Raw genomic sequence first — 20,431 nt, 5'->3', positions numbered from 1 at the left:
GCCCAAGGTGATAGCAGTCCCAGTTCTAATCAGATCTCTTAGATTTGGCCCTTTGTTTACTGAATATTGTCGTTTATTTCCTTTAGTTTGTATTAGAGAAATATTAAAGTCCTCATTTGTCTTGAGGCATAGAAAGGAACCAACAGTGAACCAATTCCCCATTCAATACACAATTGCTTGGTTGGAAGTCAGATTTCTTGGTGTGCAAGTTACTTAATTTTATTCAAGTCTATTAGGGTTTTACAATGCTAATAGTGGCACGCTCACAATTTAGTATAACTTCTAGCCTATTTCTAAGGCTGGGAGATTTGGAACAATGTCAAAACCTGAAATTGAATGAATTTATCATTCAATATTAAGTAATTTAAAATACATAAATAAAAAAAACCAATCTACAACAAGCATCCTCTCAACCACTAATCCAAGCCATATATCTTGACAGCTTCACTGACATGGCAAAAATCTATCCAACCAAGGATCCGAAGAATGTGTGTTGAAAGTGGCAATGTATAATCAGGGGAGCTATGTACCAGAACTGAGGGATGACGAGGAAGCATTTGACATTGACAGAACCAAAAGAAAATTTAGACTTTTGTGTAATTGGAGAAAAGCTGCAGCAGTTTCCCCAAAGTTTCAGGATAAAACTTTCTGGCAAATAGAAAACAGGGTCTCTTCATCCCATTCCACAAGCAAGGAGTGGTCAGTAATTGCTTCTGCAGAATTCAATGCAGACCAAAAATCCAAATTTCAAAGTCTGTCTTCCCAAATAACAGAAAGCATTACCACAACAAAAATATTATTAGAGTCGTCAAATTTATTCACCAAATGATGTGTGCAGGATGATACGATACGTAGTTAGATATAAATGAGGTGCCGATAGAGCTGCCACATCATTTTGCAAACAAATTTAATGACCCTAGCATTACTGATTACTTTTACCACAAGCAAGCCAACTTGTTTGATCCAACTCTGAAAGGATTATTTGTACCTTGTCTTCGCTTGTAATATGTGTGCTCTCAGCGATGGACTGAAATGGGTGAGAGAGTGGCACTAAGTGAATGGCACGTCACATGAAAATGAAGTGAGGGTTAAGAAAGAAAAAATTTCCAAAACAATACCGTGATGTTCCTAAGGAGGTCATAAGTAACATCCTGAGTTCTATATGCTCTTGGGTGCCATTTCCCTTCAGACCAATCAACATATGTTACTGACCAATTCGCAAGTCCACTAGGATCTTTCATCTGAAAACCATTAATGGAAAATGAAAAAGAGAAGTAGTGGCAGCAAAGAAATTAGAAAGGAGTGAAATGCAGTTGTAATGGCAAGCAAACGGAGAAGGTTTGTTGTGCTGACTTGAAAGAAAGTTGGCAGGTAATGCTCGTCCGAATAGCAGTTGCGCCCATCCATGTTTGGCTGAGAAAATCAGAAACAGCATCGAGTTCAATCCAAAACTAGCAAGCCAGGACTAACAATAGATGTAAATAGTTTGAATTTTGGAGAGTAAGATTCTTAAAATAAAAAAATGAAAATATTTGGTGTTCAAAGAATTTACTCTAGATAAGGCCTAACTTAATGATGCCAAAAGCATATCATAACAAACAGATTACCCTGCAGTAAAGCTTGAACTTTGTATAGTAAAGACTATCTGCCATCATGACAATTGCATGTTGCCGCTTCATAGAGAACCACTGCAGTGCAAATGTCAGTTAAAACCAACCATATACGAGACATATCAACTGTCCTTGCACAAATCTTCATCTGATCAATGAGCACATTATATACCAAAGCTCTTGTTGATCAAATGCTCTGTCAAAAGGAGACAATAAACGTGAACAAGAACAAGAAATCAATCCAAATATTGCAATCATTCATACACTTGGGACAAGAAAGATAGGATAAAGAAGCTCATGTGACTTATAAAGAACAAGTGACAAGATTCTACGAATCATAAATATACTCATAAGAACGGGTTTTACAACTCTGAGACCTATTTGCAATCATTCATCCAGCTTCTTTTTCTAGTTTCAATAGCGCCCGCGGGGGGGTGGGTGTGGGGGAAGGGGGGAGGAGGAGGGAAGGATGCAACCAGATATAAAGGAAGCCAATTTGAAATTTTGCACACCTTGGTGTTTAACATGGAAATATACACTTAAGAAATGATTTTAGAAACGTATCGATAATTCAATGGAAGGAAAATATTTGTAAGTATAGCAAGTAATCCATCTTCTTTTGTGGCTCCACATGCGCCTGAAAAGGAATATCTTGCCCCATCCACTAAGCTTTAACACATTGCATTGATACTAAATTTTACTTCCCAGATGACACCAGATCCAAATTAAAGCCAGTCTGAAATTTTGCACTAGTCAAATCATATACGTTTAGCATAGGTCATAGGTTAACTACAGGTCATGTATATTCCTAAATAAAGTGCTTCAAACTCCAGTTATCATTCAAGAAATAGACTTACAGCAATTAGCCGAGTCAACAACAAGGTTATTAAATTGACATAAATGCAACTACCTGCAGTAACCAACTTTGTTTTTTACCCCTTAGAACCTTTAACTTCTAAGAAATTCTTATAGTAGAGGGGACTTTAGCAGTTGGCACTACGGTTGATTATATAAGCAGGCTTGTATGAGACACCAGTAAATAAATTCATGAAAGTTCTCCATCCACAAGTTTCTACATAAATTCACGAATGTACCTGTGAACCCTTCCGAAAATCCTTCTTTTCAACTTCAGGCAACATATGTTCTGAATACCGGCCAGTTCCATGTGGACCAGGATCAACAAAACTAGAGAGAGAGAGATAGAGAGCTAAATACATGGAATAAGCAATTGTTCAAGTACACCAGAATAAGAGATTTAACATAAATAATTGGAAGGAATTTTTAGAGTTCCATTTGGTTTACTTCCTAAAATACAGTTTGCTTACCAATCAATAAAGCTGACGTTTGTGTACATGAGATAGTTATATACATAATCGAAGTTATGTAGTGGTATACAACTGAAACCAAAAATGTAAAGTAAAATCAATGAAAGAACTAGCAAAATTCCATCATAAGAACCTCATGCAAAAGTCACAATTGTAAATGTTTACAATGCAATGACCTATCAGACAGCAAGACAAAATGTTGGTTGTCAGGGTCTAAAAGTGCATTTGCCAAAAGTCTCTTCTCTGCCTCAACCATCGAAAATTTTCCCCAAACGACCTGCAAATTTATTATTAATGGCATCTTTAAAGAAAACCATGTGTACTGGTTACTGATAAAATAATGTTGACATGTAAGAATGTTATGAGAGGCTTCTACGTACCTGCTCACTATGTACGTCTCGGTCAACAAAATAACGGCTTACATGTACTGGTTTTTGCTTAGAAGCATGTACATAAACAGTGAATTTGTCCTCATGGCCCTAGGCACCATGATATTTTTGTTAGACTGTGAATTAGCTTACAAAATAAATGGCTTTTTATATAATTTAAGAAAATATCTACACAAGTAGGTACTTCGTTTTACTTTAGCATGTATCTATAATATAATCATAAAAAGGTCAACCAATTACTTACCCTAGCTTGAGTTCTTACTTCTAGTTCTCACTAGATGCTAGAGAACTCAACACCAAGCATAAAGAAATGGAGATTCAAGGGCGATATATAGATTATATTAAAACAAATTTCGTACTGTTTTCATTGAAAATGGTGTTGAACACACCAAGCCTAAAACAAGTTTATCATATCTCCTGAGTAACATACTCCTCCGATAAGTCTCAAGTTAACAGACTGGCCCTAGTTCGACATTTCCTCAGGTGGTCAAAAGACTGGCCCTAGTTCGACATTAATTCTAACTCTGGAAAAAGAGAAACTGTAATCTCATGAGATACCATTACATTGCAGAGGTGAGCATCAATTCCATCAAATTACTTGAGCATTTTAGCTACTAAACATCTGCCAGTACTGCTCAGTGAATGGCAGCTCAAGGAAGTATGCCTAAACTGTAGCGCCTGACTACCAGACTTCTTAATGCAGTTAAACAAATACATTCATACGATTCTTTCGTAAATATATGAACAAAGAATGACAGCTTATGGAAATAGCAAATACCAAAATGTGATGAACTCAAAAGGGAAAAAAGAATAACATAAAGGCACAAAACCTTACTTGAAAGAAATTTTCCCATAACTCCTCAAAGGGTAATGTACCAGGAGTTAAAAACATGAAAGCAATTTTGGGGTTCTTTGATTGAAGAGGAGGTGTCTTGAGAATTTCCTTAACTACAACATCAGATGCAGTCTCATCATCAGTCAATTCCCTTGCAGGACCAGGTGGATCCTTTCCAAACACAGTACAACCACTAGAAGAAAAGAGATAGCAGGTGGCAGAGCTTCTCGGTGGGTAGAAATAGGCTACAATAAAAAAAACACAGACGAACGAAACCAATGCAATAATCCATGTTGGTCTTTTCAATGGTGGACGAGGCCTTGACTTGGACATGATCATAATATCCTTCATCAATTGTGGCCGCCATGCAAAGGATTTTTTCATCTGGACCGAAGGCAACACAGAACCTCTCATTCAGACCAACTTTCGCATTCTTTGCTGTGTTGTTGCCAAGTTGTGTTCAATTTGAACTATGGAAGCTGAAACTTGCAACAAAGAGAAGACCATTTCAAACGCGTTTTCAGATCATACAACCAAAGGAGCATATAATTAATTGCACAATTTAATGAATACCCTTTTGAGAAATTGTCATGAAAAACATGAATATCAATTCAATATCACCAAAAGGCAAAAACAGAAACGAAACGCAAAGATCAGACCTTCATTATAACGTTGCAATCAATAAATGGCACTGGTGAACAAAAACGGCCGAATAATGAAGAGGGTGAGAGAAATAAAAACCTGGGTTATCGTGAAGAAACTTCAAATGCAGGTGATCACTGAGACAACGAAGAACAGAGGGGAAGCGGGTTCGGCGGGTATGCGAAGTATGAGGGGATGCAAAATGATGAGAGGCATTGTATATGGCAATGAGTACGTATGAATATCTGGTTCTGGACAATTGAGCAATTGGATGGTTTTTGGGCGATGAACACTTCAGCCAGTGAATTATGGCAACTTTCCCACGTAATATTGAGAAATTAAATGTTATTAATTTAAGATTAGGGGTTAAGAAAAAAACCAGGGATACCTTTAGTAGCTGTCAAATCCATAATCTATATAATTATTGTCGAACATCATCCTAAAATATATAAACATATGTTTGTTTCTTTTTCCTCAAATGGGCACATTGTCAAATTTCATGAAGCTAAACCGGAATGAATATTTAACACAATTAATCTCTCTTTTAAAAAATTCACAATTAACTGCAAAACTCAAATTAAGAAAGAAAAATAATTATATATTTTGTCTCCGGAAAAATAAAAACAACAAGTGGTTCCTTAGCTTTTAAAAGTCTTCGTTTTAGTTCTCACACTCTCAAATCAATCAATGTGGTTCTTCATCTTTTGGTCTACACATCAATTTGGTCCCTCCTATCGCATTCCGATAAACTTCAAGTAAAATTGATCATGTGTCATCTCATGAACAACTTTAAAGGGATATTGTCATATAAATATAGCTCATTTTAGTTCTAAAATCCACATTTTTGGTGAATAAGGCCATATTCCCTCCAACGTTTGGGGCAGATAGCCTTATTGAGCAAATTATGTGAGCTTACTTTTGTAATGGGTGGATGGTTTGTATTTTGATGAGAATACCCCTTTAAAATTTGTCAGGTCATCAATTTTATCTAAGATTTTGACAAAATGCGATGAGAGAGACCAAATTGATGTGTGGACCAAAGTATTAAGCATCACATTTGTTTAATAGGGCACTTCTTCTTTTTTTTTTTCTAATAAAAAAACCAAATTGAGAGCATGTTTACTTACTAGGAATGTGGAAGTCGAGAATCGAGGAACTTAAAAATAAGGGAATTAAGGAAGTGGATGGATCAACTACCTTCTAAGTTGAGATGATTTCTGTTCAGAGTCCTTAATTAGTTAGGATTTTGGTTCCTTACTATGTTAGAATTTTGGTTACTTACCTATTTGTCTAGTCATATTATAATAGAGATTTATTTTATATTTTAATTTAGATTTATTTCCTATTTTTATTTAGGGCTATACTTCTGTATACATACATCCATATTGGAGAATAATACATACCTAAAATAACTGAACATTTTCCCTACTTTGACAATTTCCAGTTTTTATGGTATTTGATTACGAATTTTAACATTAAAACGCACATAAATTTTTTATTTCTTATGTATTCGTAAAATCAGGGGAAGTTAGGAATTGGAAAGTGAAAAGTTTAGGGACCATTTCTAATAAAAATCATAAAATCAATGTTTGTCTGAGTACAAGTGATAGTCTAAACTAGATGGGAGGAGGTTTCACACACACACCTAAAATGGCATGGGGATTTGAACCTGAAACCTCTAGTCTGCAAATCAATGCCATTATTTCATTAGACTAAACTTGGTTAGCAAATCTTAAAACCAATGTTACGTATGGGCAAGGGCGGACGCAAGAAAATTTATAGGGGTGGACTAGTATTTTTTAATGGGAGATCCATTATATTACCTTTTTTTTCTTTAGGTTTACGTGGTTTTTTTGATGAGGGGTTTACATGGTTAATTGGCTATAGGCTATAGGTTTTTTTTATATGTAAAGAAAATGAGTGGTAGCAACTATTCTTCAATTTACAATTTTTAAATTTGATGGGAGTACACATAAACGTAGGGAGTGCAGTCATATAGATTTACAATTGCACAATCACAAGCTACAAGCATTCAACAAAACCACGAGACAACTAGACTATATAAAAGCAAAGATCAAGTAATGAATAGATTAAATTAGAAAAATGACAAGTGATTAATAAAATCATAGCAAATTGCATAAGAAAAAAATCCCCAAAATTGAACACACAAACTCTAAATCATAAAAGGCTAACAATAACAATTGAAATTGGAAATTAAACAAAAAGTAAACGAGAAACTTACTAATATTAAAGAACCCATTGGATATAGGTGTAAGACATTGCATCGTCTTAATCCACTTATAGATGGTCTTCTAATCACATTGGGTTTACAGCTCTTGGTGTTAGTCAAGAAATAGGATTAGAGCAGATCTGCAGTTCTAGTTAAAGTGCAATATTAATTGGATAACTAGAACCTTGAGAATTCCTAATCACATATGGATTGAAACACTTATTCCTAATGCAATCAGGATAGGATCAGGTATTCTTCGATGGGCAAAATACCTGAACCTAATGCATATAAATAGCAGCCCCTTCCCTAGCAGTTACATACTCTCAAAAGCAATATCACCCCATCTAAGAAAGAGATAAAGAACTGCATAGGCGAAGAAGGCTTCTATACAAATCCTAAGCTACCATGTCAGACCAAGGTTAGTATTTAAGATTCAAAGACAAGAAAGAACCTACATGTGGTATCAGAGCACTAGGTCTTGTTCTTAAATCTACAACTGTTTTGCTGATTTTAAAACTTTCAAAAGGAATCTGTATTGTTTTAAAATCTGTATAAATTTTCTGATCAATTAGTCATGTAGAGTAAAATTGCATATCTTATTTGTTAAAGTATGATCTAGAGTATAAAGTATCATACTCGATCATACTTGAAAGATTATTGTTCATAGATTTAAATTGCAGCTGCATAAGTTAGGCGAGCCATAGCAGCCTAAACTGTTGCAGATACAATTTAAATCAACAGATTGATCAATATTTGCATCACAGTTCATAGCCTTTCATATTCTTCTCGATCCAAAGACAGGAATAGTATGAATTGATGTTAACTGTGATGGAAAACATGGATAAAAGGTTTCACACAAACAAACGGGAAAGCTTTGATCCAAAGATTAAAGTTTTCTTGTGCAGGGTGTTGTGTTAAGCCATAATAATCTAGTGTTTTGAAAACATGTTTGATTCATGGTCCAAAGATATGAATTGATAATGTTTGAATACAGTTTTTGGGGACAGTTTTATTCATTTAAATGTGATTTACAGTGAATTCCTCCAGCTATCATTCCATCGAAACTTTGACTGGAACAAACTACTCCAAGTGGAAACAAGATCGGGCTATATCTTTAGGATTATTGGATTATGACTATGTTCTCAAAGAAACTCCTCTCAAAGCACCTGCCACAAGTGCTTCTGCAGAAATCAAGGCTCGATATGTCAAATGGGAAAAGGCAAACAGAATGACCATGTTAATCATGCAGAGGGCTATGGCATCTTCTATTAAAGGCAGCATTCCAAAGACTGAAAGTGCAAAGGAATATTATGAGTTCATAGCTCAGAGGTTCAAAGTTTCTGAAAAATCTGCCAAGAGCTCACTGCTGAACAAACTAACTGACATGAAGTATGATGGGCAAGGGTGTGTTAGAGCTCATATTATGAACATGATTGACATTGGGGCAAAACTACAAGAGCTGAACATGACAGTAGATGAGGATATGATGGTGCATTTTGCATTGAACTCTCTGCCCAAGGATTTTAAACCCCTTCGAAATACATACATAGCCCAGAAAGAAAGTTGGACACTTAATGATCTCATCACTATAAGTGTCGAAATTGAGGACAATCTGATAGGGAAAGGGGAGCTAAGGTGATAAATATGGTTCAAGCAAAGCAGCATAAGTGGAACAAAAACTCTGAAACTAATAAACAGAAAGAAAAGGACAATTCAAGTGCTCTCAAACCAGTTGGAAACAAATGCTTCTTCTGCAAGAAAGGTGGACATATGAAGAAAGAATGTAGGAGGTACAAGAGGTGGTTGGACAAACAAAAGGCTAAAGGGGTTCATAAGGAAGAGGCCCCCAAGCAAGGATGAAGTGAAGGTGTTCGTAGGCAATGGAGAGAAAGTTCAAGTTGATTTTATTGGAGTAGTTAGGATTGAATTAGTTTTTGGTTTTGTTTTGGAATTAGAAGATGTGGTTTATGTTCCTGCTATGAGGAAGAACCTAATCTCAGTTGCTAGGCTTGTAAAGTCAAAGTTCATTTTGAACTTTGATGATTTTGGTTGTTCTATTTTCAGAAATAAAGAATTAGTTGGAAAAGCAAATCTTGTTGATGGCATGTTTCGATTAAGTTGCAAAACAATCATGGAAATTAACTCTGTTGAAACTCAAACAAACAAAGAAGCTTCCTACTCTCTATGGCATAAAAGACTTGGTCACGTTTCAAAGGATAGAATTAAAATCCTATGCAAAGAATTAGTCATACCACCATTGAATCATAACACAGAAGAAGTATGCATTGAATGTGTAAAAGGAAAACTGACAAATTTAAGGAAGAAAGGAGCAATAGGGAGCAAAGGGTTGCTGGAACTAATACACACAGACATTTGTGGGCCTTTTCCAACTCCAACTCATGAAGGGTTCAACTATTTTATAACCTTTACAGATGACTACTCTAGATATGGACATGTTTTTCTTATTAAAGAGAAATCCAGTGCATTGGACATGTTTAAAATCTATAAAGCTGAGGTAGAAAAACAGTTGGACCTAAAGATCAAAGTAGTTAGATCTGACAGAGGAGGGGAGTATTATGGAAGGTTTGATGAAACTGGGAGAAATCCTGGTTCTTTTGCTAAGTTCCTACAACAAGAGGGAATTATTGCACAGTATACTAATCCAGGCACTCCTCAACAGAATGGAATTGCAGAAAGGAGAAACAAAACTCTAAAGGATATGATGAGAAGTATGATGTGTTGTTCCAAGTTGCCGATATTTCTTTGGGGAGAGGCTTTAAAGACTGCAAACTACATATTAAATAGGGTACCTACTAAAAGTGTGAATGCTATCCCTTATGAAGTGTGGGTGAAAAGAAAACCAAGTTTGAATCACTTGAGAGTTTGGGGGTGTAAGGCAGAAGCCAAACTGTACAATCCTATGGAGAAAAAGTTGGATTCAAGAACAACCAGTGGTTATTTTGTTGGCTATCCAGAAAGGACTAAAGGCTACAGGTTCTATTGCCCTCAAAACACAACTAGATTCGTAGAAACACAAAGAGCTGTATTTATTGAGTCCGAAACTGAGGTAACAGAAGAAGAAAATTTTGATTTTGATGAAGTAGTGACAGAAAATGCGAAACAGTAAGTTCTAATACAGATAGCAGAATTCTTACACTGCCCAGTTTTGAGTTGAGTGGCACGCCATCTGTACAAGAAGATAGTTTTGTTGAAAATCACATGATACTTGAGCAGGAAAATCAAGAAATGCAAGATTTGCCACCAGAAAACACAAATATGAATCTGCCTGCAGAACAAAACAATAATCAGATGGACATAGAATTAAGAAAATCTCAAAGAACAAAGAAAAGAGCATTGCCGGATGATTACTATGTCTATTTGCAAGAATCTGAGCATGATGTGAATTCAATTGAAGATCCTATGAACTATAAACAAGCCATGTCCAGTGAGAAGAGTGAAAATTGGTGGGGAGCTATGAAATCTGAACTGAGTTCTATGGAGAAGAATGGTGTATGGAAACTAGTTAATCAGCCACAAGGTTGTAAACCTATAGGCTGCAAGTGGGTTTTCAAAACTAAGAGGAACTCTAAAGGGAAAATTGACAGATATAAGGCAAGACTAGTTGCCAAGGGATACACACAGCAAGAAGGGATAGACTATAATGAAACATACTCACCAGTCTCAACCAAAGACTCGTTTAGAGTGATAATGGCACTAGTGGCTCATTTTGATTTGCATTTGCATCAAATGGATGTAAAGACAACATTCTTGAATGGAAATCTAAAGGAGGATATATATATGAAACAACCAGAGGGTTTCATTCAAGAGAAGGGAGAAAATCTTGTATGCAAACTGTGCAAATCTATTTATGGTCTTAAGCAAGCCTCAAGACAATGGTACATTAAGTTTGATGAAGTTGTTAAACAGTATGGTTTTACAGAAAATGCATTGGATGAATGTATTTACATGAAGGTGAGTGGGAGGAATTTCATCATACTAGTACTATATGTGGATGATATTTTATTGGCATGCACAGATTTGTCAATGTTGCATAACTGCAAAGAATTCTTGTCCAAACATTTTGAGATGACAGATCTTGGTGAAGCAACCTATGTTTTAGGAATTGAAATCAGCAGGAATCAAGAGAAAGGAACTCTTGGTTTATCACAGAAGAACTACATAGAAAAAGTATTGCAAAGGTTTAATATGCTAGGATGTGGTGGAACTGACATGCCTATATCAAAAGGAGACAAACTGAGCAGAGAACAGGCACCAAAAACTGAGCAAGAGAAGGTTGAAATGAGTGACAAACCTTATGCCTCTTTGGTAGGAAGTCTGATGTATGCACAAGTATGCACCAGACCTGACATTGCTTTTCCTATTAGTGTGTTAGGGAGGTTTCAATCTAATCCTGGACATGCGCATTGGGTTGCAGGCAAAAGGGTATTAAGGTATTTGAAAAGGACTATGGATTACAAGTTGGTATTTAAAAGAAGTGACAGTTTGAAATTAGAAGGATTTGCAGATGCTGACTTTGCAGGTTGTAAGGATGATCTCAGATCAACATCAGGATATCTGTTTACATTTGCAGATGCTGCTGTATCTTGGAGAAGCATCAAGCAACCTCTAATAGTAGCATCTACAATGTTGGCAGAATTTTTAGCATGTTATGAAGCTACTGCACAGGCAATGTGGTTGAAGAATTTTATTACAAGCCTGAAAATAGTGGACTCTATACATAAACCTGTACATTGTGGAATGACAATACTGCAGCAGTCTTGTTTGCAAAGGGAAACAAAAGAACAAAGGCTTCAAGGATTTTGGATGTTAAGTTTCTTACAGTCAAAGAAAAGATAAGAGATGGCTACACAGTTTTGGATCATATCAGCACAAATGACATGGTGGCAGACCCTCTCACTAAAGGATTTCCAAAGGAAGCTTTTCACAGACATGTTCAGAATATGGGATTAATGGAAGATAAGAGTGGCTAGATCAGTGGGAGCATTTCAGTTTTGTCTTAAGATCAGTGGTTATGTTTGGTTAATTAGTAAAAGTTTCGATGGATGATCTGGAAGTTTGAGAATTTATAAAGTGTTGTTTTGTTTTGTTTTAATTAATTAATCTGTTTGGATGTATTTCATACTTGAATGTATTGTAAAGCAGTAATAGCTAGCAAATAAAGTAACTGCTATAACACAATACATTCATGACATTTGTGCAATTTTTTTGCAATTAGACCTTAGTAGTCATTAAGGGGCAATGAATGAAGCATGACTTGTTTTGCAAAGACAGTTAAGTCATGCAGATTTCTGGTTTCAATCTTGATCGAAGCCTTATGTGATTTTGAAGGATTTCAGTTGTAATTATAGGAATCTTGAAATGTTTTGTTCAAGTAATTTCGATAATTCACTGGAGTTTTTCGTAATTGACAGTGGCTTAGTAGGAATTGCTCTATCTTGTTTCACAAGGCCTTAAAGTGATTACACCATGGACTGTTGTGATTATTTGACCAAGTGGGAGACTGTAAGACATTGCATCGTCTTAATCCACTTATAGATGGTCTTCTAATCACATTGGGTTTACAGCTCTTGGTGTTAGTCAAGAAATAGGATTAGAGCAGATCTGCAGTTCTAGTTAAAGTGCAATATTAATTGGATAACTAGAACCTTGAGAATTCCTAATCACATATGGATTGAAACACTTATTCCTAATGCAATCAGGATAGGATCAGGTATTCTTCGATGGGCAAAATACCTGAACCTAATGCATATAAATAGCAGCCCCTTCCCTAGCAGTTACATACTCTCAAAAGCAATATCACCCCATCTAAGAAAGAGATAAAGAACTGCATAGGCGAAGAAGGCTTCTATACAAATCCTAAGCTACCATGTCAGACCAAGGTTAGTATTTAAGATTCAAAGACAAGAAAGAACCTACAATAGGTTGATACAATTTTAAAGAGGAGGAGACCTACTACTTCTAAGCTCTCAAGTTCAAATATAAAGTTATTGCTTACATGGGTGGGTAATAGAAAAACATGATTTTTGACGTGTGTGGGTGCCTCTAGAGATGAAATCTTACGGTTGTGATAGGCTAATTTCAACAAAAAGGGGTGGACTCTTTTTAATTAACTTGGCTTTAACTTATAAAATTAATATTAAATTTTTTTCACCTCCAAGTTTAGCACTAGGCTAGAGCCCACTCTAGCCCATGCCTAGATCCGTCCTTGCATATGGGCATTTATATTGGCCTAAGCAGAAGCAGCATTTGCCTGCATGCCTGCTTGCTTTGGTCTGAATATAAATATCAAATAAATATATTTATATTTAAGAATTATATTGGCCTGAATATAAATATCAAATAAATTCAATATCAAATAAATTATATTGGCCATGACAGAAGGCAAATACTATTAATTTTTTTTGTTTTTTCCACAAATTTTTTTACGTAAACAATTAATTTGGATAATATTTTCATATTAGATTTTTGGTTCATACGTGTCAATATTTATTATAAAATTCATATCTCATAATCGGATAAAATTTTTGAATAAGATTTTCAATTTCAAATTTAGGATAAATTTCAAATTTCAAATTTAAGATAAATTTCAAAATTCAAAATTCATATAAATTTCAAATTTCAAATTTCAGATGAGATTTTCACCCTTTAAAATTGTGCCACGTGTCATCTCTATTGGCCTAAATTTTTCTATAAAACCAGAGGCTGAGCTTATACCTCTCATACTAGATCTTCTCTATATTTTCATTTATCATATTTTAGAATTCATACTCCATTCTCAATGTCTGACATGAACGAGTTCTTGGAAAGGCAAGAGCGAGAAACTAGAGAAAGAAGGCGTAGACGAGCTGCAGGCAAAAGGGTGCAGAGAGAACTAGATCAACAAATTGTCATAGCAGTGGCTTTGCTTAAATGTGGTTCACAAGTCGGCCGTGGCCCGAATGTGGACAGACATAGGCATTCTCGGGGTAAGAATTTTCTGGAAGATTATTTTATCCCAACTTCTCTATACTCTTATGTTCATTTTCGAGCGCGATGTAGAATGCAACTCATTTGTTTAATAAAGTCATGCATGATATTTGCAATTATGATGAATACTTTGTTCAAAGGAAAAATGTTGTTGGGGTTTTAGGACTTTTTCCCGAGCAAAAGTTTACAGCTGTTATATGAATGTTGGCGTATGGTTCGTCTGCTGATCAGGTGGATGAGATTGCCTAGTGGGGAAGTCCACTACTTTGGACAGATTGGTAAGATTTTGTGATGTAGTCGAAACTCTGTACACCAAGGACACCTGTGCAGACCTATGCCCAGGGACTTGCAACGGCTTCTACAAAAAGCCGAAGCTCGAGGATTTCCAGGAATAATTGGTAGGCCATATGGAAGACCTTTGGATTCCCTTAGAGACGATCACAAAATAAAAAATTGTGAGAGAGTGGAGAAGAAGTTCAAGAATGAGAAGGACATGCAGTTCTGACTCATCTTTTCAAGAACCTACACTCTGCGACGGTGGATAGCCCTCTAAATGCTAATGCCCCAGGTGGATTCTAGATGATTCAAGTCTAGCTCCATGTGTATTTCCCATAACTAAGATTTCATGATTTAGTTCTATGTAAAAACCACCCATTTATTGATGTTAGCATAAGTGCTAAAGACATGGATTGAAGAGTATCTGACTTTCTTTAGAGATTGCACCAAGAGGTCTGCTGCTCGGTGGCAAGTAGCGCTGAGAAGAACCTACCCTTGGTTCAAATCAGGATATAGACTCTTCGGAAAAGAACCCGAGGAAAATATGAAAGAAAGGAATTCAGGCACAAGTTTACGGGTGTTGTTTTGAACAAGGATCTTCCATATGGAGGAGGCATACCACCAAGCTCTCATTTGGGTGGAGAAGTGTATTAGACCAACTTCTGTGTGAGGCAAATAGGTTGCCCCCAAACCATTTCAGTGAAGTTCTAGAAGGTTTGTAATAGAGGCACATCCTGGAGGGATATAGATAACATTGAGGTTCACAAAGACTGCAGATGCTCTGTGAACAAGATTAACAATAGCCTGGATTTACTTTATCCCTCCTGGGAGCCTAACTCATATTTCTTAGAAGATTTCAATTTTTGGCGGAATACCAAATTCCATGGTATGAAGCCTGCTAGAGATGCCATCAACATTATTTTCAAGAAATGGGACATTGGGCCATTCCGGGTAGAAGACGATGCTAGACATTATATAGAGAATCTGCTTGAAGAGATTAATGCCCAAGTGATCGAAGGTAAACTCTAGTAATATGAACTTATTTAGTTCTTTTTATCATTTTAGATCCTTCCATGGTTGGAAGCTCCAGAGGAAAAGAAGTCCGAGCTGGGAAAGTGTTTGGTGAGTTATGCTCTCTTTAAAACTTCTTTATTCTATTCAAAACTCTTACTAACTATCTATCATTTCTTTCCAGTGAACTCCATCATTTCTGCTAAAGACTTAGAAGTAGAATCAGAAGAAAAAGAAGAAGAAGAAGACCAAGATCCAAGTAAGAAGTAGAAGTAGAGGTGGAAAAGGAAGTTCCTCTGGTTAGGAAGAACAAAAGAAAATGAATTGCTTAGACTCATGACATTTTCTGCTTATCCAATCAGAATTGAACAAAAATTTTAAGTTGTGCTATCTTTGTGCTTCCAGCTGCTGCTGCTAGTAATTCTTCACCTACTCAGGCTAGGAAAAAAGAAGCCTAAGAAGGACTTTGGTGGAGCTACCACTGATGCTCATGAAGAGGAAGTGAATGAGACCCTTTTGAACCCTGTGGTTGACCAAGATGCCTCATAAACAGATGAAGAACTCTAGGAGGTATTCAAAGATTTGAATGAGGAAATTCACACTGAAAAAGAAAAGGATGTGGAAGAAGAGGTATAGTCCTAATGTGCTTAAAACATTTTTGTTTCAAACCTTTTAGGTTTTGAACAAAGGTGTAGGTGTAGATCTTACTCAGTCTGAATCAACCATGTTTGAATTTGTTGAGGTAGATAATTCTTTGGCCATTATTCCATTTGAGGTGTCCAGGCCATATAGGTAGTTTTGAGTATGTTGTGATGCCATTTCGGTTAAAAGATCAAGGTGCTACCTATCACAGAGCCATGACATGATATGATAGGTCATTTCTTAGAAGTATACATTGATGATGTAATCATTAAATCTCAAGAAAAGCTAGATCATGTGCGTTGGAGGGAATGATCTTCCCCACGAGAATATTCGTCAAAGATTCCTTCGTCTTCTCCGCTTCTCTTTCTCCCTGCAAAATAGAGCGGAGTAAAAGGACCACACCCAGGGGGTGTTGGCCAAAAACCCTCCGATGCCTAAGTTAGGTAAGGTATTTCAAGGAAAACCGGATGGCCGGGGCCGTGTGTGGTGGCCGGAGCCTTGTGTAAGGGAGAGAAAGAAAGTGGTGGCTAGGGTTTGTGAGAAATGATTTCTGCAGAGTTTCAGTAGGAATTTAGACGTACCTCAACCCTTGTATGTGGCCATCCTTTTATAGTTGTCTTGGAAGCTAAGGTTTCAGAGGAATAATTCAGTAGATGGAAGGGAATTATTCCTCCCCTTTTTGGAATTGATTTGATTAATTAGGGATTTGATTTATTAGGGTAAATCAAATCCCTAATTGTGTTAGGTATCAAATCAAATCCCATTTTAATTAGGTAACTCCTCATTTAATTGGGAATCAAGGTAGGAATCAAATCAATTCTCAACCCAATTAGGTAATCTTCAATTCAATTGGGTAATCCCCAATTAAATTGAGTAACTCCCAATTAGGTTGATTAATTCCCAATTAGGTCAAATAATCCCCAAATGGAAGGAATCATTTGACCTCGGGTCTGATTTAATTCGGTTCCCACAAATGCTCCCCAGCTTCTGCATGGCGCGTGGTGGCATGTAGGAGATGTAGATTATCTGTTGGGCTGTCCAGCTGTAACTGGGCTTCCTTTGATGAATTGGACTCCTTTTGCAAATTGGATTCCCAATTGGAGTGAGCTTTTGACTGTTCTTGGAGTTGGGTTCCCAATAGGAATGGGCGTGCGATTCCTTCTTGACCTGGGATGCCCAACTTCTGTAAATGCAAGGCTTCTCTTCACTCTCCTTCACATCGCAAACTTAACTTCTCTACTTTCTAGCTTGAGAGAGATCTTGGAGAATTTGTACTGCTTGTCGAAGAGAGGAGTCGTCGTGCATCCCAAGGTAAGTCGAGCACGTATTTTCTTTTTATTCGTCTTTTCTTCTTTTTTGAGGCGAAGGCCAATTGGGGGATCTGCTGGACTCCCTTCAAAAAGGAAGGCTGATGTCAAGTCTTCAAGAAATGAAGCCGCGACTTCGTTGGCAAAGGATGCATCCCCGTAGAGGAAGAAGCCAAGGATCCCTTATGCTGAGAAGACTTCAAGTAAGACTTGTTCCATTGTCATCTGCCAGGGTCAGACATCTCTTTGGCGTAGATGGCAAGAAGGTTGGCGGTATGTGCGGTGTTCGAGGTGTTCTACCCAAGCCTCCTACTGACAAGTTTGAAAACCATGATATGCTTCGTGAGGCAGCTCGTACCTGGCCTAGTTCTACCGAGCATCAAGGAGATGTAGACATTCCTCCTCGAAGTTCGAGTCGTCTGCATCGGTCAAAAGATGGAGATCGAAGTGGGAGTCTGCTCACAATCCAACTGTTGAGTCACGGGCAGTCAAGCGTGGAGTTGATTCAATATTATTGACTCCTTTGGAGATGAGGTTGGTGGAGGCTAAGAAGACTAGAGAGTCATCTGCCTGGGCGAATGGATCTTCAGTGTCGGCGGTTGATCCCAAGGTGAACAAGTCCACCTGCAGGATGCATGCGTGTCGACCTGCTCAAGACGAAATTTCTATCAAACCCGTCCTCTTGTGCTGAGTTGGTTGATCACATCTGTCAGGCTGGCGATCTCGGCTCCTTCTCGAGTCTTTCCTTGGAAAAACAAAGTGAAGCAACATTTCATCTGCTTAAAAAATGAGTAGTTTTTGTTGCTGAAGCTATCCGAAACTCATCTGCGGTTGCCCCTCTTCTCTGACTTAATTAGGCGAAAAGATGCATACTTGTCTTGAGTGCAAGAATGTGACGTCTCCTTTAGTTATGACAAGCTTCTGGTTGGCGCATGTCATAAGTCTCTGAAAAGTCCAAGCTCGAAGCTACCACAAATGCGTACAAGTTGGGCTACTTGGATCTGCTCAACTGGAAATGGTTCATTCTATGCCATTAGAGATGGAGACATCGAGATGCTCTGTTATGACTTGCTCCCTATGCAGAGTGAGCAGGTTAATGCTGTGAACATGGAAGGAGTTGAAGAGCAGGCGGTCGAAGAGGTAGTGAAGAGGATGAAGCAAATGAGGATGCCGCAGATGAGGTAGTGATAAACATCGCAGATCAGGCAAGTGAGGCTGCTGAAGGCATAGCCTGATCAGTGAATGCCGAAGAGGCTGCAACTCGAGGTCTCCTGCTGGCGCCTCGGAGTAGGTGAAGACTTCTTTGTTTCTTTTCAGCTTTTGTAGTTTGCTTTCTTGTTTAGAATAATTGGTCTTATTTGACCATCTTCTCTTTGTTGAACTTTGGCCGATTGGTCAGCTTGTTATGGAAATTTCAGTTTGTTTTTCACTTCAATTTGCGTATTGATTTGTGAACTACTTGAGTAACCAGCCTGTGCCTTGATTGCACATCTTCTTCAGATATTCATGGTGTGAGGTTCCCCTTGGGGATTCCGAGCGTATTCGCACATCTCGTAGGATGTTTTCCCTTAGGAGGTTGGCGAGTGTCGGGTCCCCCTTGAGGGACTCAGTGTCTGCACATTCGTTAGGATGGTTTCCCTTAGAAAGTTGGCGAGTAGGCCCCCTTAAGAGGCTCAGGCGTGTCCTACACATCCCTTAGGATGGTTTCTCTTAGGAAGTTGGTGAGTGTGGCCCCCTTAAGAGGCTCCGGCGTGTTCTGCACATCCCTTAGGATGGTTTCCCTTAGGAAGTTGGCGAGTGTCGGGGCCCCCTTAAGAGGCTACAGGCGTGCTCTGCGCATCCCTTAGGATGGTTTCCCTTAGGAAGTTGGCGAGTGTCGGGGCCCCCTTAAGAGGCTCAGGCGTGCTCGCACATCCCTTAGGATGCCTTGGTCGCCGCCTGCGTCTCGAAGGACGCCGCTTATGAGCAATGTATCTATCCGCCTCCCTTAGAAAAGCGGATAAGAACTGGATATTTCTGCGAAGGCATGGAAACCTCATTTAAGAAATTCTGGCGCACCCTCGTCTCCTTAAGACTCTTTTTACGGCTGCGTCTCCGAAGGGCGCTTTGGTCGTCGCCTGCGACTCCTTAGACGCCGCTTATGGGCAGCTGCGTGTCTATCTTACCTCCCTTTGAAAGCGGATAGAAGCGTGGATACTTCTCGCAGCAGGCATGGAGACCTCCTTTTAAGAAATTCCCGAGGCACCTGCATCTCCCTTAGGGCGCTTTTTACGGGCGTCTCGAAGGACGTTTTGGTCGTCGCCTGCGTCTCCTTTAGGGCGTTGCTTATAGGCGCTTTGCGGTGATCATCGCCAATGAATTGTGAGCGGTTGTCGGTAACTAGTGATTGTGGGCAACCAAACCTGCAGATGATGTTTCTCCAGATGAATCGCTCCACATCGGCTTCTTTAATAGAGGATAGAGCTTCGGCCTCGATCCATTTAGTATAGTAGTCATTGGCGATGATCATCATGTCATTCTTGGCGGGCACGGGTGGCAAGAGTCCCACTAAGTCAATGACCCATTGCATGAATGGTAGACTTCGGCAGGCAGGTTAAGGATCGGCTTGTATCGCTAGCAGCGATCACATTTCTTGACATATTCGGTGGAGTTGTGGCGCATGGTATGCCGAGTAGCCTGTGTTTAGAGCCTTCCAGGCGAGTAATCTGCTCCCATAGTGGTTGCCACACTCACCGCCGTGAATTTTGCAGAGGACCTCAAGTGTTTGAGGGTACCTTATGCAGGTGAGATGAGGGCCGAAGTATGATCTGCGGATGAGCTTGCTTTGCCGTGCATATAGTATCTAGTGGCCTTCTGCTGGACCTTCCTAGTTTCGGACTTGTCCGGTGGCAGGTTTCCATTCACTAAGTAGTCAATGATGAGGTCTTGCCGGCTGGGGTCCTCGTCAATTTGCATGGTGTCGATTGGCTTTATTTCTTCAATGCTTGGTCGGTCAAGGTGGGATGGAGCATCTGAACTGGGTATCCAACGCGACCCTAGGCTGGCTAGTGCATCGCATGCGCGTTCTCTGCCCGGGGTACTTGTTGGATGGTGAAGGCAGGAAATGCCTTCAACAACTCCTGGACTTTGTCAAGGTACAAGATCATCCTTGGGTGCTTCGCCATGTATTCACCTGAG

The 20,431-nt window shown here is 38.5% G+C and overlaps 1 protein-coding gene and 1 pseudogene across 4 annotated transcripts; one reads left to right on the top strand and one right to left on the bottom strand.

Moving 5' to 3' along the window:
* Window positions 1-197: 197 nt before the first annotated feature.
* Window positions 198-5,117, bottom strand: LOC103339093 (glycosyltransferase BC10-like). 4 transcript variants are annotated; one of them, XM_016796174.2, is made up of 11 exons: window positions 4,819-5,117; window positions 4,160-4,638; window positions 3,316-3,414; window positions 3,112-3,236; window positions 2,936-3,007; window positions 2,705-2,795; window positions 1,608-1,688; window positions 1,354-1,413; window positions 1,119-1,241; window positions 989-1,027; window positions 198-713 (listed from the first exon to the last, which is right to left on the bottom strand). In XM_016796174.2, exons 2-11 carry the CDS (start codon window positions 4,571-4,573, stop codon window positions 585-587), a joined length of 1,233 nt encoding a protein of 410 aa, XP_016651660.1. In that variant the 5' UTR covers window positions 4,574-4,638; window positions 4,819-5,117; the 3' UTR covers window positions 198-584. The 4 variants fall into 4 exon arrangements, with proteins under 4 accessions (XP_016651660.1, XP_008240591.1, XP_008240590.1 ...); XM_008242369.3 differs by having other exon boundaries at window positions 4,160-4,644; window positions 4,901-5,117; XM_008242368.3 differs by having other exon boundaries at window positions 4,901-5,117.
* Window positions 5,118-8,282: 3,165 nt separating this feature from the next.
* LOC148914987 (uncharacterized) lies at window positions 8,283-9,122 on the top strand (annotated as a pseudogene).
* Window positions 9,123-20,431: the final 11,309 nt, after the last annotated feature.

This window comes from Prunus mume, linkage group LG8 (assembly GCF_029339155.1).
Source record: "Prunus mume cultivar Tortuosa linkage group LG8, ASM2933915v1, whole genome shotgun sequence".
Lineage (NCBI taxonomy): Eukaryota > Viridiplantae > Streptophyta > Magnoliopsida > Rosales > Rosaceae > Prunus > Prunus mume.
Note: the sequence above shows the minus strand (reverse complement) of the source record. Positions and strands in the feature narration are given on the sequence as shown.

What these genes read in the sequence shown, in the direction of transcription:
- LOC103339093 (XM_016796174.2), bottom strand. Translation starts at nt 4,573, where the DNA reads ATGAGAGGTTCTGTGTTGCCTTCGGTCCAGATGAAAAAATCCTTTGCA. An exon ending in TTTGTCTTGCTGTCTGATAG is followed by an intron (nt 3,008 to 3,111) that starts GTCATTGCATTG and finishes TTTTGGTTTCAG; the next exon opens with TTGTATACCACTACATAACT. An exon ending in AGTTCAAGCTTTACTGCAGG is followed by an intron (nt 1,414 to 1,607) that starts GTAATCTGTTTG and finishes TGATTTTCTCAG; the next exon opens with CCAAACATGGATGGGCGCAA.